We start from the raw sequence: 25,815 nt of genomic DNA, 5'->3' as shown, positions 1-25,815 counted from the left end.
TGAAAAACAAAAACATTTGTGTATGCATGTATTTTGAAAACATTTTATCACAGCAGACCAGGCTTAACGGCTTCAGCATCTCAATTGTTAAGGCGAAGCTTAATGCTAAATCATTATTTTGATTAATCTTTATAACGATTTGGTGTACATTATGAATACAAAAAAATATGCTTTAGATAAATTGAAGATTTTCCTATCGTTTCGCTTGAGTAGAATACAAATAAAAAATAAATTACTCGATAAGCATTATAAATGTAAACTACTAAAAAAAATATTTTTTCAATAGAAATGTATGAACGCGTAAAGAAAACAACTTTACAAAAATACAGAATTATAGCTTAGGTTTTCTGTGACAGTTTCACTTGACTAACTTTTATGCTTTCTTATAAAATTATTTACAAAATAAATAAAAACCAGTTTTGTGCTGGAAATCGAACGTTTCTAGACTCCGTTTGTCAAGCGATTTTAATGCCTATTACCTACAATATAAGGTATACCAAGAATATACACATTTTTGGCTTGTAGCTTCCTCTTAACGATTTGAGAGTTTTTTTCTTATTGTTGCTGTTTGTCAACTATTTATGAAGATTAGTTAGGCAGGAAGTCATAGACGTTTATCCTTTTAAGCGAGAATCTGTCGGACTGATGTTAAGAATTATTGGATTCGTAGTATTAACAAAATTTAATGCATCGCAAAGGTAATAAACTTAATAATGTACTTTTAATTCAGTAAAAAAAACTCGTGTAGAATAGAGTTAGCAGGTCAGCTGTGTGATTCGAACACGATTCATCCAATTGCCAGTTCGTTAATTTAATGAATAGGTTTGATTTTTATTACGTAAATCAGTTAAATGTATACGTAATGAGAATTTCCAATGCATGGAAGCTTATGCTAACATAGTCAATCAAAGTTATAAAATACCCACAGAAACCATTCCGAGGGCGTTTCTATAAGATTTTGCTTTTATTGCAGATAATTGTTATATACGAGTGATGTATGGTGACTCGCGGGTCTTATTTTATTTCGATTATGACCTTGGCAAAAGTTATGGGACAAGCAGAAAAATACTTAAATTAAATGTTTGATCTTCATTTGTACTTTTGGTTTATTGATTTATAAAGTAAATGCGTTTCCACTGTCAATTATTTTTCTAAAATATTATGTTTAAAATTTACACTGATGAATATCTATATGATGATATATACTTGAAAAGACATGCCGGGAATGAATTACGCAAGACGGGCTTTGCTGTCCATCAACTTCTTAATTTACGATCCGACGCTAAAATTTCGCCTTGCGCCAGCTGATTCTATTTTCGTAATAAATTATCTGTTTTTTTTTTGCAAAATGTGTTAATGTAAATTTTTCAGTCTTACCAGATAATGTGTTTTATATATTTATTGAAATGGTCAATAATCTACCATAATTAGTTTCCCGGAATAGCTATTTATTATCAATCCTTAGGGATACGCTGGCGAACAATAGGAATATGAAAGCCAAAAGTATTTTTGTTCTTACCCCTTCTTTAATAATAATCACGCCCTCAGATTGGTTGTGTTGTCTGCGCGAGGCAAGGAATTGTAAATAATAGAGTTTCCGTGTATTCTATCAAAATATATCACCCACGGACAAAATATACACTTTAATTAGGTAAAAAGCCATAAAACGTTATAACTACATGCCTACCTCATTGAAACAATCGGTTTTAAATACAGGGTTTTCCAATAAGAGGTGTTTTTTGAATAGCCCGCTATTTTGGTAAATGTTACTTTTGAAGCTGTCATTTTTTGACATTTGACAAGTAGAAACTGCGCCATTAATAAAAATGGAACGATACACGCTTCAACAACGCATTGAAATTATTAAAATTCACTTTAGTGAATCAAATGCAAATCATCTTGAGTGATGAGGCCCATTTCCACCTCGGTGGCTTCGTCAACAAGCAAAATTGTCGCATCTGGGGCTCGGAAAATCCAAGAGTTATTGTTGAAAAGCCTCTCTATCCTCAACGTGTGACTGTTTGGGCGGTTTATGGTCCGGCGGAGTCAATGGACCTTACTTTTTTGAAAATGAGGCTGAAGCAACAGTTACGGTGAATGGATTGCGCTATCGAGAGATGATTAATGATTTTTTATGGCCGGAATGAGATGGTATTGATCTGGACAACGTTTCACTTTCAACAAGACGGCGCTACGTGCCACACAAGCAACGAAACCATTGATCTTTTACGATTTAATATCAAAATAACACCTCTTATTGGAAAACCCTGTATTTGTTTGTCTCGATCATTACATTATTATTAACTTGCTGACGTGTATCCGGCGTTGCCAGGGTTTATCCCTATGTAGGAGATAGACTGCATACTTTTCTGTAGGCCTTTTTAAAGTGTAAAATTTCGTAGTACATTATTTTGATGTATCTCATAAGGTTTAGCCAGCATTAGCAATGTAGTGCTCGAAAAAATATTTTTACGACTTGATTATAAAACATCGACGTTTTTCTACTTTCTAAAAGTATAATATGCATGTATTATATACGTAAACCTTCCGGAAGAAATTCTCTAAATGATAGTGCATACTCCTATCAATATTCGTTACGTACAGACGAACTAAGGCCTTAGTTTAAGACTTTTTTATTTATTTATTTATTTTTTTTATTTATTTATTTATTTAACGCCCAGAGGGCTTTTACATGTGGGTGGTACAAATTTAATGACAGTATTGAAACATAAGAAAGAAAAGAAAGAAATAATAAAAATAAAATTACATAAGTATATGCGAGAAACAAAATTAAAAATATCAAGAACATAAATTAAAAAATACAGCGATTTGACTGGTTTACAAAAATATAACTTCCATTTAGGAATAGTATTGAAATAGGTCTTTTACATAATCCACAAAATTCGCAAAGTTAATGTTAAATATATCGACATCACCTAAGTATTGGTTTCCCATAGTGTGAAACCGTTGTATTGGGGAGTTCGCAATGTAATTTCGCTTATGTGTGTTGCAGTAGAATAGTGTATTTTGTCGTGTTGTTATTGTAGGTATTCGTAAGTTTATGAGTTGCAGAAGTTTGCAACAGTCGAATTTAGAGTTTAGAATCTTGAATAAAAAAGTTAAATCGTTTATTTTACGCCTGTCTTCCAGTGTGTGTATTTTTAGAGTGTTTAATAAGAAATGATATTGTAAGTCTTCTAGTGGGATATTTAATTTAAAATTTATAAAACGCAGAAATTTTTTTTGTATTCGCTCAATGTTATTAATGTGAATTTTGTAAGAGGGAGACCAAACTACTGAGTTGTATTCAATTATGCTTCTAACTAGAGATATGTATAACAGTTTAATGGCTTGTATGGAGTTAAAGTTTTTAGTTGTTCTTAATACGAAGCCTAGTGTTTTCATGCCTTTGTTTACAATTTGGTGGATATGATTGGCGAAACTTAGTTTTTCATCCAAAATAATTCCGAGATCTCTCATTTCCGTGACTCTTTCTAAAGCTGTATTGTTAATGGAATATTCAAATAAAACAGGATTTTTATTTCTGCAGAAAGTCAGGGTTTTGCATTTGTCTACATTTAAAAACAGATTATTTTGTACGCACCAATCTTTAAACTTATCAATATTTGATTGTAGTATTTGGCAATGATTTACATCAGTTATTTTTTTGTATAGCTTGATGTCATCAGCAAAGAGCAATACCTCGACATCGTCGAAGCAATTTGTTATATCGTTAATGAAAATGAGAAACAAAACGGGACCAAGGTGACTACCTTGCGGTAGGCCACTGGTCGCACAGAAAGCTTTCGATAGCAAAGATTTTATTTTAACAAATAGTTTACGATTAGTTAAATAGCTAGTGAACCATTTTAGCATGTTGTCTCTTACTCCTAGGGCAAATAGTTTTCGGGTTAGTAGTTTATGGGATACTTTGTCGAATGCTTTTGAAAAGTCTGTATATATGCAGTCGACTTGTTTATTTTTTGCAAAAGATTCTAATATAAAGTTTTGAAATATTGTTACGTTAGTTGCGGTTGATCTACCTTTGATAAAACCGTGTTGTTTTTGGTCGATTAGTTTTATTAATTTGGGATAGATTTCATCAAGGACCATTGATTCAAAAAGTTTAGAAAGTACTGACTGTATACAAATGGGGCGATAATTGGTTATGTCAGTGTCGTCTCCTTTTTTGAGGATAGGTGTAATGAAGCTCGATTTCCAGCGGCTTGGAAAATATCCAAGGAACAAGAGGCGGTTGAATAGTACTGTAAGCGGTTTAGATAACTTAGTTACTAAGCGAACAAACAGACAGACGCGGATAGCGACTTTATTTTATACTATTATTATTAATAAATTACCAAAATTTCGTACAAAAAAAAATATATATATACTGCTACCGTTACCGTATGTAAATCCATGTTGCCCATCTAATTTAGACGAATTTTAAAATATTTATTAGCATACCTAGATCTTTTCTTTATCAAATATCATGCAAATTTATTACAATTTTTAACCATTATTATTAATTATAACGGGAAGAATAATAAATTCAACGCTAACACGTTTGGGTACATATTTTTAATAGAATAATAATTGCCTTCAACGCTAATTTAATAATTAGAAATTATTGTACGTAAATAACCAAATACACGGGTTTTATTACTTGATTTATTATTCTATTTTCTTTGTGATTTATTGCGTTATGGAGGTTTCCAAATGTAAATGAATAGACCAAATGAAAAATAAATATTAATATTTATCGTAGTAAAAACTGTACAGTAAATGTAAATAAATATGTTTATTGTTGGTCGCAACTTTTAAGCAATGACGTTTTATTACTTTATTTTATTCCACTAAGAAGTAATGCAAAATCATGTGTTTTTGGTTTGAATAATTGATCGCTTGAAAATATTTTATATGCTGTAATTTACTGCGAGTAGTACTATTTTGATTAATCTTTATAACGAATTGGTGTACATTATGAATACAAAAAAATATGCTTTAGATAAATTGAAGGTTTTCCTATGTTCACACTTGTCCGACACGATTTGAAAACGGATCCGACATTTTTTGTCGGATGGATCGCCAGCGCAGCGCGTCCGTTTTCAAATCGTGTCGGAACACGCTCGCTCATAGTGTTGTATGGAGCTGTTCACACTTGTCGTCCAGTCGTTCCGGCAGAGTCCCCGCCACACCCCGACCCCTCCCCGCCCGCTCCCAGTCGCAAGGAAGCAGGGACGCTGCGTGCTTGTATTTGGTTATGTAAATAAATCAAAACTACAATAATGGATAAGGAAATAAATCCCGATAATTTAATACCACTGATCGAAGAAAGAGTATAGTAATATTTTATTTTTAACTGAATAAAAACAATACACTTGGTGTACCCAACTTTTGTACATCAAAATTTATCAAAGCTTACTTTTTTTAAATTTTAAAGCTTTAATGAGATGCACTATGCACGGAAGAGCGTATTAGTTTAATAAACACATAATAAAAAGTATTTGAGTTGTTATTGTTTTTTTACTTTAAAATATCGATAGCTTTTCTTCAGGACAAATGCACTCTCTCAATTTTGTATTTTGATATGTTAAGCTCTCTGAAACTCATTCCAGTAGATGGTTAAAGGAAGTGATAGACATTCTCTTCAGCCATTAAGCGCCCTCGAGGTGATTTTCTCACGGTGAAAACGGCGCTATATAAATAATCCAATCATTATTATTCTAAAATAATTAAAGAACTCTAGTTCATCACTTCTCAATTAACACTTGGAAAATTCCTACAGAAAATCTTTCAGCTATAATTGGGTGCACCCAAAATTTTCTTTTCCCTTTTTTTTTTCTTCTTTTTAATAAGTACCACATGACAACAAGAGCTTCATCGTCGTCCATTGCGCACCATTACTGAAGAATTAGCAAATAAAATGTTTCGGTTGAATCGACAATTATTTGTTTTCGTAGAGTATGATCCGGTTTTAAAACGGATCCGTTTTTAAAACGGAAGTGTGAACAGGGCCGTAAACCATCCGATTTTAAAACGGGACCCGCCTCCGATTTGAAAACGGAAGTGTTAACGGGCCCTTAGATAGGCAGAGGGAATGAACCGCCACACAACTATGCCTCGGCACACACTCCTCGCTTCATTCTCTTTTGTGTTTGAATCACTCGATCGTGCCGTGTCTTCCTCGGGTGTCCCGACTTCTTCTAACATAATTTAATTGTTCGCATATCGTGTTATCGCTTTATATTTTATGTGATTCCCGGTGAGATGAAATTACTGCCCGCAGATGGAAGATGTAATCACGGGGTTGGGAAATGTTGTGTGGCTGAAAGAAGTGGGGAGGGGGAGGAAGATTGTACTTACTAACAGTGGTGTTTGTCATTTGTTACAGATCAAGCTAGAGACTGTCCTCGGCCTCACCGTTACCAGCAATGCGGCGCTCTGCTCGGACCCCAACTCGGACATTGTGGCCTACCCGGCTGGGTGAGTAATACACCATTTACTATATATACCTAATCTTTTATACATTTGGATGTTTTTATATATATAGGTTTCGTTATTACCCTTTATCTTAGCACTGGAAAGAGATACGGGGTCGATGTAATGTAATTTCTTAACAATGTGGCCGAAAGAGTTTAAAAAAAACTTAACATATTGGAATAAAATTGAACACCATTTTATTAGGCTTAGTTAGTTGCAACACCTTCGAATTTTCGACATTCTCCCTCTGTGCGGAGAGACTTAACCCTTAAATGCATACTGTTGCAAAACTGCAACATACCGTTCAAACCACCTTTAACTCTTTGGTGTATACTTAATGCATGCCGTTTTAGAATTTTTATGTTCACGGTAATATATTTTATCGAGTGGCATCACCTTTTTTTCTTTCGCGAATGTCAAATGTCACTTTTTCTTTAACAAACTGAAGATTCTCGAAAATTGGTTGGAGGTTAGAATTACAGTTTGGTTTTGCTGTTATTATTTTGATTTTCTTAGGTAAGTAGATACAATAATACAATACTTATATGTAATAACTCGTATTTTCCGGTACACTTATTAGTTTTGAGAAATTTTTTTAGGTTTTTTATTTTTTTTTCATACGTAAATTGTTTATATTATTTTTTATTAAATACATGGTGTTGTAAATCTGCAACATTTTTTTTTTATCAAATATCATTAAAAATTACAAAAAAAAAAATCTTTATATTTCCTTGCATATGCATGCAAATATCTACAAAATATATTTTTTCCAGAAAAATTAATAAATCATGCATTTAAGGGTTAAACAATCCATTTCGATAACCGCTTTTAAGCACCATTCGAGTAGGTACAGAATAGTTTTGATTACTTACAGTACAAATATGTTCAGACCAAGAGTGGTTTTGGTTGACTTGATATGGCATATTTTCTTGATCGCACTACACTGGCAGTAACGTCCCGGTGAAAGACAACCATTCAGAATTTAAACCTTGCTTGAAATGGTTTAGCCGTATTTTGTGACCAGATCTAAATAGCTAGAGGTAGATACTTCCCAAATTTGTTCTTTCCATCTCCTTACCTTCCCCAATCCCTTCAACCACACAATATTCCCCAACCGGTGTGAACATAGTCTCTGGCCGTGATAAATTCTTTTTTAACCGTTTGAGTGCCAAAAAAATTCATACAGTTGCTTGTAAAATGCCACCAAAAAAACATTATTTTTTATGAAACTATATATTTTTTTAAAACCCCATAAATTCTTTGAATTTTCAAGGATTTCGATGAATTTTTCGGTGTTTTATTAAAGAATATTGGTTTAGAATCACGCGGAGGAGGATCCCGAAGTCCAGGCGTTTCGGAAAAATGAGAATTTTACGTACAGACGTACGCGCGAATCAGAACACGACTGACGCAATCGACGGAAATCGACGATCGGCAATCTTCGCTAAAACACGAATCGACGAAAATCGACGATTGGCACCCAAACCGTTAAGTATTTGCACTTCATTTTTCATTAAACTTTTATTAATAGTCGATTACAATTCGTGAGCTTTCGGGTACTTAATTTTTTTCTCTTCATCTCTCCACACACTTTCTTCCTCCTGTTTAGTATTTTTTGTTATTATCACTCATACCTACATCATTACTAAGGATTAAGCACAATTATTTTCTCTTCGGACGAAATTACCAAGACATTTTAAGTGTGTATACGTACTGTTAATGTCGAAATAAAAAATAAATAAATTGACAATTAAAAATACATATAAAAAATGATATCAATTCGATCTTCTTGACCTCCCGGCCTTACACAAATCGCCTTGTTTTGCCTTGCAAAAATTTTCAAATTTTCATGAACACGTGTTCCGACATAATGATAATAATTCGTAATTTACTAAAAGTTTATCATAAAACCTGTTAATTCATTCGTAAGGCCTGCAAACACGTTTTTTACCAGATTACCAATAATTTGAAGATATTCTTTATAAATTAGCAATAGTCATTTTTCTCCATGAATATACTATGGAAATTGATTATGTGGAAAATCTGCAAAGTACACTGCATTCACCCCACGAAGGACTTATTTAAGGACTTCAAAGTAATCGATATGAAAACCCTATACATCAAACACATATCCTCCTACTACAAATTCAAACATACGAAAAAAAATATTTTTGAATCAACCTATAACTCAAGATATTCCAACCAATCCAACTATATTATTCCAGCAACAAGAACCTCAATGGCACAGTCACACTTTAATTTTCTTGCTCCTAAAATCTTCAATAATTTATTTACCAATAGAAATAAAGTCAATTGCCAAATATGACAGTTTCAGGAAGGCGCTTGAGGACTTCTTGATGAGTGAGTGTGATAGTGTCGGTAACCTGCTTCTCATACTCAGATAGAGGTGTATATATTGTTTACATGTGTGAGGAAGAAGATACATGTATGTAAGTATATGTATGCGTGTGTATGTATGTATCTATATGTATATGCATATATGTATGTATGTATTTATGTGCGCGTGTATGTGTACGCACTTTATATATTTGTGTTTATTTTTTAGAAAACTTTGGCAATTTTGTGTGAGTTATTGAAAACATTGTGTACCAATTTTCAAAAAAAAAAATTATAGTCTACCAAAATATGTTTATACTAGACTTAAATTCAAACTAACTGTTCCTCCATTGGTCACCATGAAACAGGCAGCTGCCTGGTATGGTGCTCTATTAATCATGTAACATGTACTTATAAATAAATAATATTATTTTTTCAGTGTTTAAAAAAAATATGTCTTCCCATATTTAAAGTACAGGCTAGCTTTACCACCCCTAAACAAATCGTTGACCCTTGCGTCTACCTTGCCATCGTACTTTTATCGATAGTAATCAGGAGCAGCATTTTTCATTTCAGTCTGATATAAAATCCTACCCTCCTTGTTCATATCGTGACTCATACATAAGTGAATAACCTATTTTTACCTATCCCTCTTATTGCATCGGTGGATAGTCTATTTTTTTACAGGGGGTTGATTTTAGACAGCTAGTTAGGCGAGTACTGAGTTCAAAGTCCTGCCGCACCCCGAAGGACTGCACCCCTGTAGTTAAACCACCCCATTTAATTTACCTTCACTTCTGTACTATGGATAGTGTATTTAAAAAATAATTTTGTTTTTATTTATGCGGGAAAAGTGCCACTGAATACAGAGATGTTTATTTAGTTTACAGGCAAATAAAAGTTATTAACAGAGTTATGATAAAAATATATTGTTGGATTATTTTAAAGTTTCATATGTACGAGTACATACCGTCAGAAAACAGGTGTAGTTATTAAATTAAGCCCCCGTATTCCCAATTTCTACCGATTTATAACAAGTTTCTCTTAAACTTTTTAAGTTTCTAAGTTCTAAAAAACATATATGTTATTTTTTTAAGATAATATCTACACATTTGTTATTCGATAGAAAAAAATCGCAATGTAAATCATTAAAAACACGTTTTGTTCTGTTATTTAATATGTTATAGGCATGAAAAAATCACAGTGTATCATTAAATGCTACTAAAGAATTTGTAGAAGGATGTTTGCTCTATTTCAAACGAGTAGTGTTTTATTAAATATTTTCACCATTTTCGCTTCATTGTTTTTTTATTAGTGCGCTCCCTCTAACATTCGTATTTACATATCTCCCTTTCAAACCATCTCTGAACGCTTACTACGGGGCCTTAAGTAGAAATCTGACATTAATTTTCCAGAGTGTTAGATACTCTCAGTATCTCCCTGGTGAATGATAACCATTTCGCATCGAAAAGTTACTTGAAATGGCTTTATCCGTGTTTGGTGACTAGATTTAAAGATCCTAACCTAAGCTAACCCAACCCAACCCTTTTATTCCCCGCTCTCTTCAGTCTCACGACCTGCCCTGAAGATGCATACTGTAACGCCGTCCGAAATGTTGGCTAAAGAAGGAGAAAGGCCAACACGGCATAATGACTCAAAAATTAATCACAACAAGACGATATTTTGTTTTAAACCATTTTGTTAGTAAGTACGTGCATAAATATTATGTACCAACTAGTTTCGGTTAGACCCAACCTTCTTGAAGACAATAATATACCTAACTAGTAATTCTATGAACAGTACTAGACCTCGCGTCCAAAAAAGTTATCTATTGTCACTTATTTTAAATCAAAACCAAACTTTTTTAGTAGGTACCTACCTACTTAATTAATAAACACGACGATTTCACATTTGAAATAATAATTTTTTTTTGAACCGTGAAAAAGGCCACCATCTTAAACCGAAACCGGAACGTAACAATCAAACAAACAGATGAAAATTCATATGATCGAATTAAAACAGAACTTCGCTACGGTCAGTCAAATAAAATAGACATATTTAATTATAATGTCAAGCCGCAGAGTGTTTGCTTTCTTTGAAAATGTAATACAGGGTTTTCCAATAAGAGGTGTTATTTTGATATTATTTCCGTAAAAGATCAATGGTTTCGTTGCTTGTGTGGCACGTAGCGCCGTCTTGTTGAAAGTGAAACGTTGTCCAGATCAATACCATCCAATTCCGGCCATAAAAAATCATGAATCATCTCTCAATAGCGATCCATTCACTGTAACTGTTGCTCCAGCCTCATTTTCGAAAAAAGTAAGGTCCAATGACTCCGCCGGACCATAAACCGTACCAAACAGTCACACGTTGAAGATAGAGGGGCATTTCAACAATAACTCTTGGGTTTTCCGAGCCCCAGATGCGACAATTTTGCTCGTTGACGAAGCCACCGAGGTGGAAATAGGCCTCATCACTCAAGATGATTTGCATTTGATTCACTCAAGTAAATTTTAATAATTTCAATGCGTTGTTGAAGCGTGTATCGTTCTATTTTTATTAATGGCGTAGTTTCTACTTGTCAAATGTCAAAAAATGACAGCTTCAAAAGTAACATCTACCGAAATAGCGGGCTATTCAAAATAACACCTCTTATTGGAAAACCCTATATTTTAATCCACTACGAACGCCATATTTCCCCTAGTACCTACCTACCTTTAAAAACCTAATGGACGTCCCACGTCACTCCTAACACCGGGAGTGTATTCCTTTTACGACAACCCGTCGTTATATTAATTTATATCGTCGATGCGATCACAGGAGAAAAATCGCTTCCCTTTTACGTTTTCATCGTTCGCTTTGATGGTGGTTTTTCCCGTATTGAGGACGCCCTACCCGCGCATTAGCGGTTAATTCATAAAAGATAGCTTGATCGTCGATCATATTTTGACACATTGGTAAGGGTAAATGACTCCTTCAGGAACAACTTAAAAAAATAACTTATTTTGTAGGTTATACTCATCAATGTAGTATATCATTAAAGAAGATGATAATACTAATATATCTAAACGAAGCATGAAATAGAACAAGACGCAGACAAAAAAAACTGTCTTAAGGCGATGCACTACGTCGTGTAATATTTTAAATTGAGCCGCTATCAATAACAACCCTTACGTAGATGGCGATAAGGTTTAAATTCCCGCTTAACACCATCCGCCTGTTTTGATTTATGCAAGAAAAAAACATGGCCAAAAAGTGCCTTTTATTTTATTTTGTGGATGTTCAGGGATAAATTTTGAATTTTTTTCCTAACATTTTCTAAATAACTTAATTTGCCACATTATACAAGAAAATCATAAGCGAAAATGGGTTCGTAAGTAGGAGATTTTGAATTTTAAAGCAGTTTTCATAGGCCTATACATTATTTTTTTCTGGGCTTATAAAAAGAATAAAACCAATAACCGAAAATGGGTTCGTAAATAGGAGATTTTGAACTTTAAAACAATTTTCATAGGCTTATACATTATTTTTTTCTGGGCTTATAAAAAGACTTATCTAAAAAATACTCGATTATTTCAAAGGCCAAGATGTATTCTACTCGCAGTATTTAATTAAAGCATCTGAAACATTTCTAGGCGACCAAATTTTCAAACCAAAAACACATGATTTTGCATTACTACGTATGGCATCGCCTTAAGGCGAAGCTTAATGCCAAATCACTATTTTTATTAATCTTTATAACGAATTGGTGCACATTATGAATACCAAAAAATATGCTTTAGATAAATTTTAAGTTTTCCTATCGCTTTGCTTGAGTAGAATACAAATAAAAAACAAATTACTCATTAAAAATATAAATGCAATCTACTTAAATATATTTTTTTTCGATAGAAATGTATGAACGTATAAAGGAAACAACATTTAAAAAATACAGTATTATAGCTAAGATTATCTGTGACAGTTTCACTTGATTAACTTTTTTGCTTTCTTATAAAATTATTTAGAAAATAAATAAAAACCATAGACATATGAATATTAGTAGACCTGCCCTAAGTGATTAAAAGCGTATTATCCCCACTCCCCATACCGGTTCCATTGGAACCGGCTGGGCTGGCGTATGGCCTCAAGTGAAATTTGAAAACGTGACGTCATCATTCTTGTGCGAACTATGGTCGAGGCATCATCAGTTCATTTTACGAAATAACACGGCAAAATGTTGACTTGTACTATGAAAACTTGTAAAAATAGATGTGAAAAAGAGAATAAACCCAATTGTCGTATTACATTCCATATATAAGCATTATTTTACTTTATTTTAAGCATATTCACATCGTATAATATAGATCAGTTTTAGAAACATATTATACTATCATATCGAGAAACGTCTGGACGCGAAACACAAAGCTGGTTGGTTGCTGGGAAGTAAATTATGAACATTTATAAAAGTGTCTTAACTAAATACTTAAACGAAATATTCGACTCTGAAAATACAACCGAATTTTTTTGCCGAATTTGGACTTCGCAAATTTGTTCATAACGTTGCGAGTAATTTGCGCTCCCATGTAAAAATGTCTATTCATTCCAAAGCAGATTTTACTTTTAAGAAGTAAATGGTGATATTATAATGCGAGATGCCTATTTACTGTCAGATTGATTTATTGACGAATCACAGTCAGCCTTACGCCCTTCGTTCTTCAACAGTTGATTTTACCCCTCGCCATTATCTTCTCGTCTATTAATTCCTATGTCTGTGATAAAAACCATTTTGTTTGAAATCGAACGTTTCTAGACTCCGTTTGTCAAGCGATTTTAATGCCCATTACCTACGATATAAGGTATAGCAAGAATATACACATTTTTGGCTTGTAGCTTCCTCTTAACGGGACAGGTGTCTTAACCCACTCGACCATTGGGACCTATCCCGAAGACGCCTGTCCCGGTAATCCCGGAGATCCTGCATGCGATATTTATTATCTACTCGCAGCACATAGGGATGGTTGCTAGTGACCGAAACACGATGTTCAGCCGAAACCGAAACTGCATTTCGGCTTCTGTTCTAGTTTCGGCTGAAACCGAAACCAAAACTTATTTATAAATGTGATAAAAAAATTCAACCCGTTTTTTATTACTATAATACATCTATTTTCAATTTTCGACGTAGTGCTAGTAGCCAATTTCTTTCTCGATTTTTTTTGGTTTGACAGGGGCTCGCTCTTAAACTAAAACAGTCAAACTTGGTTTGACTGGGGATTTTACCTTCCTTCCCAGGGACTGGAGGCAACCGCGCCAACAACCTCGCCGAATGCCGATCGGGTAGGACCAATGTTTATATCGTGTATCAACTTCTGTATTTTTTAATTTTTTTTTTATTAAAAGTATACAATACAGAATATAGTATATTATATAAAGCATTGTACTCCCAGGAGTTAATAAACTCATTGTTAATAATGTCATCCAATTTCTGAGAAATGTCCGCGTATGTGTATGTTTGCCACTAATCTGCTGAGTTTTATTCCGACCAGATGCTGAAATTTACGAAAACGAAAGTGAAATTCATAGAAAATGCACAGTAAAATGAATTTAATTGGTTTAATTTTAGCGCTTTTTGGTTCGTTGTTATGTAACAGTACTTTAATGTATGCTGTAGGTACTATAACTAGGAATTTAAAAAAATACAAATATCTTAGAACTACTAACTATTGTAAACAAGTCGGTCTAGTTTTCAATGGCCTTTATGTTAGACAGAAGCAATACGATAGCTAATAATTAAAACGAAAAAGTTACCTAAAAATAAAAATAAAATATTCTAAGCTTTGAAGTTTAAGGCTTCTTTCAAAATAATATTAACGTTAATCTAGAGGCATATACGGGGGGCCTGATTAAGCCAAAAGTGAAAATAGACATCAAGAACGCAGGTTTCGACTGAGCTGAAGTTTCGGCCAATTTTTGACCGATATCGAAACCGCCCTCATTTATTGCCCGAAACTGCCCATGGTGTTGCCATTTACATAATTAAAATTTCCCCTTTTTAAAACAATGATAATAATTTATCACGGTGGAATTCCACCAACAATATAAAACAGTTTTAAAAATTGAAATCATCATACGTATTTGAATAGTCACGCGACATGAGAAGATAATAATGTCTTGCTTAGTTAAATGTTGCATGTCTTCACGCTGTTTTACCTTTATATGTCACGCCGCAGAGAGTAGAAGTTACTGCTTAAAAGAAGAAGAAATTGATCGGTAAAATTCATTGGTGATATTGAAATTAACCTCAAATATTTGTTTGCTTTTATATCTAAATTAGTCCCTGGACACAACTGGGTATCCACTGTTCAGATTGATAGTAAAAAGTGCTTGAAATCCAAATTTGTCCAGTAAATAATAATAATGTTTATTTAATTCAAATGAAAAGCACTGAGCGCAATACTATAAAAGCATACATATAAATTAATTGCATGATGATTGCATGGTATAAAATTGAATATTTGTCAAATAAAATTGTTAACATAGTACTTTTACTACGATGGCTTGTGGGAAATTCTCCATTTGTGGTGTAGGAGCGCGCCCTGCACCTGGGCGACGGCCTGGACGAGAGTGTTTTCCGAATTCCGGTAGCGCTGACTCGTCCCGACTGCTCTGTGGTGAATCAAAGTAGCGAATCCATGCACCCTTTCCTCTGCGAACATCTGCGAAGCGCTGCATATAAAGGCACCCAGGGCTTTTTTTTTAGTCAAAGGCTTATAGAAAGGTTCCAGGTAATAACGTTCCTGGTAACAATGATCCCTGTCAAAATGTTCCCAGTAAAAGTGTCCCCAATTCAAAAGTTTCCAGTAAAAGTGTCCCCAATTCAAATGTTTTCAGTAAAAATGTTCCCAATTAGAAATTAGTAAAAAGTCATATTGGCACAGTCAGTCAGCAAACTCAGCATAAACCTATCCTTCTATCCTATACTTCGGGATTTCACGAAATAAATAAAAATTTCGCCTCGTTTAGTGACGACGAACAGCCGATTTATTGATTATTATTGGGTTATCTATTTGACATCTTTCCACTGGGCTACCAATAACTAGGAACATTTTGGCAGAGATTGTTTTGCCTGAAGACATTTTGGTAAGGAAAATTTTAAATATGGACATATCTACTGGGAAAATTATAACCGGTCACGTTGCAGAAAGTGTATTAAGGAGCGGAAATTAATAGAATTTTTCTAGCGATAGTGATTTTAATTTGGATCGACATATCGAACAGTTTTTATTTAGATTTTTATATGAGTACCGCACATGAATCCTAACCAACTGCTACCGACTGGCCTGAGCTAGTGGGACTATGGCATCCCCAATTGATGGGGTGTGTTGTGAGGTTAAAAGTTGAGGAATGGAAAGATATGGAAAGTGGAAGGCTGGGAAGAATCTGGTTCTTCAGATCTGGTCACCAAAACTAATAATGCCATTTCAAGCAACGTTTTGATTCGGAATGAATCTTCAACTGATGTAACGTGTGTTTTATTTTCACTGTAAATACTTAATACCCTTAGGGACAATAATAAATTGCAGTTATGTGTGTTTTAAATTCGCAAAGGTCACAAAATACCAAAGGTAAATTCGCTCCGATCTTATCACAGTTGAGAATAATTAGACCGAGGTAAACGGTAAGGCCGTACGGGTTGAATTAAAGCCTCCTTTCGTTATCACCGGAAGTACTGCTTCCGGTTCAGCTGCAGAAACTCACGTTGCAGGGCAAACAAAAATAGAAACGGAATGCACGGATGATTGCAGAAATGGCAAGAATATTTGTGAAATATACTTTGAAAAACTTTTGATTCCTAATTTTTTGACATTTTATACCTTTCGAGATTGACATTTATTTATGATACTTTTACATTTAATTCATCTGTAAATAGTATAAAACAAATTCACTATCGCGTCTCAGTCCCATTTTAGATATATTTCCAGTAAACTGCTCTGTTATTGCCGGAATTCCCGCAATTTCCCGTCCCCCTTTGTTAACCTCCCACTCAAACTCCTAAATTATATTTTTTTGTGTATATATCTGTCAATATTTTGTATCATAGGTTAGTTTTAATATTCTCCTGACGAAGGAAGGGTGCTTCCGAAACCGGTAGAGTGCAATTAAAATTAAGGTGGTCTAAAACAAATTTATATATTTTTTTATAAATTATGACGAGCCACAAAGTAAATGCTTATTACAAATATGAAATAAACTTCTATTTAGCAAAGGTAGAGATAATGCGACGCCAAACACTAGCAATTTTGACTGTTACGCAAGACTAAAAGCTAATTTTCTCTTTATTTAGCAGTTAATTACTAACTAGAGACGTTTATTTTATCATCTATTTTCTGCTTAATAGTATCTAATTCTGCACAGTTTTTTTTTTATTAAATAGTTTCAAGTATGTAAATACTTTACAGCACGCGGCGTTACAGTCGAAGCATGAAAAGAGCCAATTCGCTTCCATGCTGGGTCCAATTTATCAACAGTAAATTAAGACAAATAAACTACTAGGTACTGTCTACATAAAAATGTAGTTCTAATTTTCATGCTTGGTTTTGCGTATGATTTAAATTTCTATTAATTAAGAGTTAGTGCGTACAATGTTTTCCGCGTGCAAGATGATGTATTTTTAAATAAATCTATTTGAATTTAACTTTTTTTTTCGGGTATGAATGAATGCAAATCTTGGAAGCGAAAATTAACCCACTTCACAACATCCGATCGAGTTGAAACTCGGCAAATGACTCGTTGTCGACGACAGTCCATTCTATCAACTTATTTGATGTCAATCACGTACATACACGCTGACATATACGCATTTCAATGCATTGTCATCGACAACGAGTCTATCTGTCGAGTTTCAGCTCGATCGGATGTCGGGAAGTGAGTTATTTTCCACTTCCAAGATTTGCATTCATTTATTCACGAAAACAAAATTTAAATTCAAATAGGTGAATTAAAAAAAGGCACTGGATACTACATTTTTTTTCCAAATAAAGTCAGGAATCGCTAATTCATGTAAGTCAAGTACGTCTCGTAACACCCTGTATGGTATATAGGTAGGTACTTTACAGTAGATATCGCCCCGATGAAAGACCATCATTCAGAATCGAAACACTACTTGAAACGGCTTTAGTCGTGTTTGTGACCAGATCTGAACAGCCAGGTAATTTCCAACTTTCCTTCCCATTCACACTCCCTTCAGCCTTAACCGTTTGATTGCCAATCGTCGACTTTCGTCGATTCGTGTTTTAACGAAGATTGCCGATCGTCGATTTCCGTCGATTGCGTCAGTCGTGTTCTGATTCGCGCGTACGTCTGTACGTAAAATTCTCATTTTTTCGAAACGCCTGGACTTCGGGATCCTCCTCCGCGTGATTCTAAACCAATATTCTTTAATAAAACACCGAAAAAATCATCGAAATCCTTGAAAATTCAAAGAATTTATGGGGTTTTAAAAAAATATATAGTTTCATAAAAAATAATGTTTTTTTGGTGGCATTTTACAAGCAACTGTATGAATTTTTTGGCACTCGAACGGTTTAAATACTCCAATTGGAGATTGCACAGTCCCTCTGGCTCCGAACGTTTGTGAAACGAAAAATGTTCCTGAAAAGTAGTACTTTTAAAATTAAAATTTAATTATATAATCTGTTTAATCTTTCTTTAACATAACATAATCGTCTCAAACACAATAGCTGTGTCGATTGTAGATCCGATGAAGTAACCACACTCAATCAACTGTAAACAAATAATCGTAAGTAGAGGATTTAGCAACAAATAATAGCGATGATATCACACGCAATTAATCTAGTTCTGCAACAGTAATACTGGTAAATCATCATCACACATCAACACTCACCGCGTCACGTATGTACAGTCCGTCAATAAATTCTAAAAATTGAATAAAATAAATCTATACATTTTTCATTACTACGGCAACAAAGATTTTAGAACAAAATATAGTAGATTAAAATGTGGGGCTATGTTCGACTTTAGAATTAGACATATTTACAATAAACAGGAAAAATAGCATAACTCAGTTTGTCCCCACTTAATTTTTTATTATTTGTTTTGTAATTACTATAAGTGCGCTTTTATTTGATCTGTCTGTTTATTTATTTATTTATTCATTTTCGGGAAATCGACAGTTTACATTTAATCAGTTTTTACGTAAGTACAGGTTTTCCAATAAGAGGTGTTATTTTAATATTCAATCGTAAAAGATCAATGGTTTCGCTGCTTGTGTGGCACGTAGCGCCGTCTTGTTGAAAGTAAACGTTGTCCAGATCAATACCATCCAATTCCGGCCATAAAAAATCATTAATCATCTCTCGATAGCGCTATCCATTCACCGTAACTGTTGTTCCAGCCTCATTTTCGAAAAAGTAAGGTCCAATGACTCCGCCGGACCATAAATCGCACCAAACAGTCACACGTTGAAGATAGAGAGGCTTTTCAACAATAACTCTTGGGTTTTCCGAGCCCCAGATGCGACAATTTTGCTTTTTGACGAAGCCACCGAGGTGGAAATGGGCCTCATCACTCAAGATGATTTGCATTTGATTCACTCAAGTGAATTTTAAGAATTTCAATGCGTTCCATTTTTAAGTGTATCGTTCCATTTTTATTAATGGCGTAGTTTCTACTTGTCAAATGTCAAAAATGACAGCTTCAAAAGTAACATCTACCGAAATAGCGGGCTATTCAAAATAACACCTCTTAAACCCTGTATAATACATGGATATTATATTCATTTAAATTACAGAAAAGTCGAGGAACACCGGGTACACGTCAGCTAATCATCTAATAAATGGTATCTTTGAAAATATATATTTTTTTTATTTATTGTGAAAACAGTGAATTCGATTACATTTCACAAAATTTACGATTAAAATCATTTCATTACTAACTTCGGTAGAGGCAGCCTTGAGTTCAAAAAACATTTATTGCAATCTTGAAGTCACTAAAGTTTAACTGAAAACTGTTGACCTCAGAAGAAAGGTTTTTTGAGTGTAGTCATTCTCCCAAAAGGCATAATCATAGGTAGGTTGGTTTTGACTCTTGGAAAAATAAAAAGCCTGTGCTGTCTAGCTCTGCTGAAGTTATCGGAGCGTAAAGCGTAATACTTTCCAGAACATCGGGAAATATTTAAAAAACACAAAAAATGGTTTTTCCATGCAATTTATAAACATGAATTTGGGAGGCGGGTATGCGTACTGCTGCATCGGGAACCATTTTTTTTGGATAATCAACACCTCTGTCATAAGTCACCCCAAGTGGTTCGCCATATTTGGTGACTTAGCAGGGATGCCCGGGTTCATGGAGTGAAGTTTTTCCGCGGGATGGCGGCGGTTGCGTCTACCCACCGGCTGCGTGGCGGGCCGGATCGAGTGACTGGTTGAGGGAGGCCTTCCTTTTGACCTCTCCAGGCGGACTCTTGCGTTGCACCGCTTTAGGAGCGATGTATTCCGTCATACTGACCCCAGATTCCTAACCACCCTAGTACCTCTTTCTTTCCCAGAACTTCCCATCCTTTCTTTCCTAAAAAGACCCTCCACACAGTATCCCCAAAGATGAAATAGGCCCTGTGGGAGAAACTACAGAATAAGGTCTTTTTAAATGTATATTATTTTTCCTTTCAACCATCTACGTGTTGTCATTTAACACCATTTAAGCGATCACAGCGCCGTCCATTTTGTTTACAATGACAGACCGTACTGAGCATCTCCTATATATGCAATGTACATCTCCATATTTCGCGTACATCATCTACCATTCTGACCTTACTCCATATACTGTGTGTTATTAGTTATTATCGTCTGTGAGACTAGTCGTCCTCTGATTTCGGCGTGGGTTTTCTCCTAACCTAGACCTTATTATTCAAAACTATCGGTGTTGGTCAGGGGTGTGAAATCTTTTGCACGATTTCGTTGATTCCTTGATTGTGTTTCGGTTTTTCGAGTTGTTTCATTTTTTCTAAATTTACTTAATTCTAATAAATTTAGGCGTTCTGATCAAACTTGCTTCATTTGCCGGTTAAATGGACTGTAAATAAAAATAGAAGTTAATTCGTTCGGGTTAAAATCACTGGGAAAATGGGGAGAGATGTATAAAGCTTTACATTTTGATTGTTGTTTCTTGAAAAATCCCATCGCATGGATCACTTAAAATTTGTAGATGCACACCTCAATTTTGTAATGGATGGCACTAAACCACGAAACTACACTCACATGAATGCATGATTTAAAAATTGATTTGAGTTCAAAGGCGAATATGCGAGAGATGCAATATGATCTTAGTTTTGCAACGATAATATTTTGATAAACCATATGACACGTGTGTTACAATAATATGTCTGTGCAATTACTGGCGTAGGTAGATAGTTTTAGGAAGTTTCAGGAACAAGGTAGATGACAACATTTTGAACAGGACCTTGGGATATTTTAATGGATTATTTCCAAAACTGTTTCAATTTCAATATTAAACGTTATCATTTATACAAAAGTAATAATCATTTAATTTTTTTATAATTTTGCTGTCTGAAATTGATCGTCTTAAGTAACACTAAAAGCACATTAAGAAAAGTAATTTAAATAAACGAAAACGAACACAAAATTTCATTAAATTAACTTATGAAAAATCTGGTAAAATTATTATTCGTATTCCTGTTAAAAACGGTACTGCAGGTCTTTAACGAATGAATCGACAGATTTCTTAAGAAACTACCAGCAAAACACGAATGTTTTATGAGGATGTCGGAACACGTGTTCATAAAATTCTAATGTTGTCGCATTTCTTCATTATATTTATCAGGAAAAGCCCAGCTGCATGATTACGTGTTCCGATATATTCTGAATGGACTAATATTTTATTAGGAAATGGCTTGCCATCATTTTTTACAGGATTTTAATGATATCGATTCGATTACATTTAATAATTTGGATGTGACCGTAATCTATCATGAATCGATTCACTTTGATTATTTATCAATTTTCCAGTACACATTGAAAACGTGGGGGGGAAGCTATTCTTCATTGTTTTTCAGTGTATTTTTATCACAGTTTAATCGTTTTAGCAATAATTTATAAGAACAAGCACGTTATTGCATTTCGTGGATTCAAAAGGTTTCGCGCCCCTGCTATTGAGTATAGACAATCTAAGATTATTTGTAATTAACACTTTCAGCGATGTCCTTCGTCACAGAACACAATAGAAGGAAGTGCACTGGTTTGTTGCATACGATTATGATCTGTATGCTTTATTAGTACCAACTTAATTGCGTTCTTTGAAGAATTCATTTTTGAATATGAGATTATTTTTCATTTCATTGATCAAAGGATCGTTGTATTCGAATGTGGATGTCATAATATTGGCTTTGGCCCCCAGAGTTGATACAAACGCAGTGCTCACACAGATGCATTGCTTGCATACATCATGTTCCGATCTTGTTATATCTGCCTTTCTTTAAGCAGACTTCGGGTGTTGGGAACTCTTATAATCAGTAAAGGGTTCTTAATATAATACTGTTTATTTACGTTACAATAAGTGTCTGGCTAGCTACAACTATTCGTTACCCGAGGGTAGGTAAATCTCTGAGCGCGAAGATGCTTGGCTTGCCGATAATATCTATCGCTAGTACCTGCTATACACTAGCGTCATCTGGCGGGTCCTGGCATAGGCTTTATGTCTACCGCCATCTACCGATTAGGAAGTTCTGGGAAGGAACAAAATATGAGAGGTGGTTAGGAATCTGGGGATATCCAGGAGTAATAAACGTATGAATCAATCCTTCCCACTGCGTTGCAAGGCGATGGGTCGAGAGAATCCAGCTAGAGAGGTCAAAAGGTCTACATCAACTGGCATTTTCCGATCCGGCCCGCCACACAGAAGGTGTGTAATACCTTGTCAAGGCTCATATGAACCCGAACACTCCTGCTAAGTCACCAAACGTAGCGATTAACTTGTGGTTTTATTTTGGATATTAATTAAATTAAACCATTTTTTTCGAGAATCGAACTAGCACCTGACACCGCCTAGTCGAAAATATTAATAATTTCTTTTGACACATTGTGACCTTGGTGAATTTAGTCATTATTCATTATTATCATTTCGTCATCACAATGGCGCCGACTTTGCCGCATCACGTTTATTGCGTGTAAAATGTAATCTCTTTGCGTATATCTTGCGCAATGACAGATTGCCCGTCTCTTAAATACAGACTACGAATGCGATAACTTTTAAAAATAGAACGAAACAAAAGAAAAAAAATGGAAATCGGATTACATACACATATTTGTTTTCTGACTATCGCAGCCCCTTGATAGCCTGAATTCTTGACTTCCAATTTTGAAAAGGTTAATTAGCTAAAAGGGAAATAACTAACTGACGTATTCCCGGCGTTACTCAACTTTTCTCTACTTTCTATAAATAAAATATTCATGTATTATATATACCTATAAGCCTTCCGAAAGAAATTCTCTACATGATAGAGAAAACCATATCAAAATCCGTTGTTTAATTTAGAAGAACTAAGCGCACAAACAGACAGACGCGTAGAACGGTTTTGTCGCTTGTCTAGAATTTTCCCACAGTCAGTTCCAATTTTGAAAATGACACTTAAGTTCAAAACAAATTTGAGTTCATTGAACTAGATGTCACGCTGGAGTAAGTAACGCGCATCACAGACAACCGAAATGAGCATATTTTTGATAATGTATTTCGATGCATTTGAAGATTCGTGATTTTTAGATATACGGAACTAAATATCAAGGTTTGATATTGGCATCGATGGACTAGTTTTCAATTTTTATTAAGTGAAAGACAGCTTGAAATGGCCTTAACCGTGTTTGGTGACAAAATATATTTAGCCAGGTACTTTCCAATGATTAGATTCAATAAGATGCCAGAACGATGACGTCACGCACGACCTTTCACTGGGACTAGTATATACTCCAAATAGTTATGCCATAGTCCCACTGGCTCCGAACATTTAAGACTCTTGTGCGCTGTTCACAATAACTCATCAAAGGGTTTCCGGATATCCTTGGAAACCAACTGTGGAACAGACACGTGAAGATAATTAAAATCAGAACCGGTTTTTCATACAAGACCCTATGCAGAATACTGGACTGTTTTAGAGTTACATCGTTTAACAATTTATTGTCGATCTTGACATTACTGTATTTAACAATTATTATTGGTTTCAATTAGCGATGCCGGTTTCTTCCGCAAACACCCCCGACTTCTTGAACCATCTGCAATAAATAATGTAATACGCAATGATAACCTTGTAACGTTTACGGCAATTTCACGCTTATATAATTAATGTATTGAGCAACTTTAAACATATATTTCTCTTGAAGTTTGTAAGTTCCTAAAAAATATATGTTATTTGAAGATAATATCATCTATACATTCATTTGTAGAGTCGAAACGATAATTATATGAAATTCCTCCAATAGAAAAAGTATGCTCCGAAAATTATTAAAAACACTTTTTTTCTGTTATTTAACATATTATACAAATATTCTAATAAACATGTTATGTAAATATTCACTTTGTTTGTTTGTAATGGAGATATGTAAATACGAGCAAGTTAATATAAAAAAAACGATAATAATTAAGCGAAAATGGTGAAAATATTCAATAAAACACGATTCGTTTAAAATAGAGCAAAAATTTCTCGACAAATGCTTTAGTTGCGTTTAAAGATAAACTGAATTTTTGAAGTGAAACTTCTTTACGCGCGTTATGCAATTTCGAGGACAGGAGTAAAACCAACTCATGACCGTCATGAAAAACCGTGATCATTTCGCTATAGGAGCCTAGTCAATATTATATACCTTTTTTAGGTCGCTCTCCAAACTCAGCTTCGCGGTCTAGAGGCAGAGCGCGCGACTCTCGTTATGCAGGACCCGGGTTCGAATCCCATATTTTTATAACTTTTAATTTTTTTTTATCACATGCTACTTATAAATATGTGAAAAATAAATATAAATAGAATGAAATGAAAAGAGAGAGAGAAGAATACTAAAAGTTTCACTTACGTCGTGCGTAGGCTTGCCACACACTGTATTTTTTTTCATACCTATAACATATTAAATAATAGAACAAAACGTGTTTTTAATAATTTTCATATCTTAATTTGCCATTTTTTACTGAGGGAATTTCATATAATTAACTTTTCGGTGTAACAAATGTATAGATATTATCTTAAAAAATAACTTTTTTTTTGGAACTTAAAAACATAAGGAGTTAAAGAGAAACTTGTTATAGAGCGGTAGAAATTGGGTATGCGGGGCTTTATCATGATTTTTAAATCCCTTTCAAACCATATTCTTCGTATTTTTTAATGCCTACTACGGATCCTTAATAATAATAATAATAATAATTGGATGACTTGTATAGCGCCGTTTTTGTGCAAAATCACCTCAAGGGCGCTGTACAAATTTATAATACATTTCTACAGTGATCTATGTTATTACTAACTATTTATGGAGATAATATACAGTACCATACTTACCTGGTAGGTCACTTGAGATTAACACTTAATTAACATTATCTAATTGTTTATTAGCGAAATTTAGATACAGGATTTAGGACATAATCGGAAAATTGAATATAACTGGACTTTCTCTCAGGAATGGTATATTTAATTTAAGGGTACGACAGCTTAAAAATGTAAGTTTTTAGTTTAGACCTGAATTCTGCGGGACTTGTTATGGATCTTAGTTCCTATGGGAGTTTATTCCAAGTCTTCGGCCCAGATACTCCAAAAGCGCGATCACCAAACTTAGTATTTGGCTTATATCATTGGATCAGGATCAGCGGGTTGCGGGTTCAAAACCCGGCGTGCGCAAATAAATTAAATTTACATGCGTTATATCATCTTGTCCTATCTGGGACAGGGACCACATGCGTTATTTTACGTATAATTCATCTATAAACAATAATTCTCAATAAAATGTACATCGTACT

At 34.3% G+C, this 25,815-nt stretch overlaps 1 protein-coding gene across 4 annotated transcripts in view; it reads left to right on the top strand.

Moving 5' to 3' along the window:
* Positions 1–25,815, top strand: part of Wdr62 (WD repeat domain 62) — a 323,903-nt gene that overhangs the window by 225,725 nt on the left and 72,363 nt on the right. For all 4 annotated transcript variants that reach the window (XM_089647948.1, XM_089647947.1, XM_089647946.1 and 1 more), the window contains exon 3: positions 6,392–6,483. In XM_089647948.1, coding sequence (XP_089504074.1) covers positions 6,392–6,483 — 92 coding nt within the window. The remainder of the gene's footprint in view (positions 1–6,391; positions 6,484–25,815) is intronic.

The sequence above is a fragment of the Hesperophylax consimilis genome, chromosome 27 (assembly GCF_061612785.1).
Source record: "Hesperophylax consimilis isolate HC1 chromosome 27, BYU_Hcon_1.0, whole genome shotgun sequence".
NCBI classification, from domain to species: domain Eukaryota; kingdom Metazoa; phylum Arthropoda; class Insecta; order Trichoptera; family Limnephilidae; genus Hesperophylax; species Hesperophylax consimilis.
Note: the sequence above shows the minus strand (reverse complement) of the source record. Positions and strands in the feature narration are given on the sequence as shown.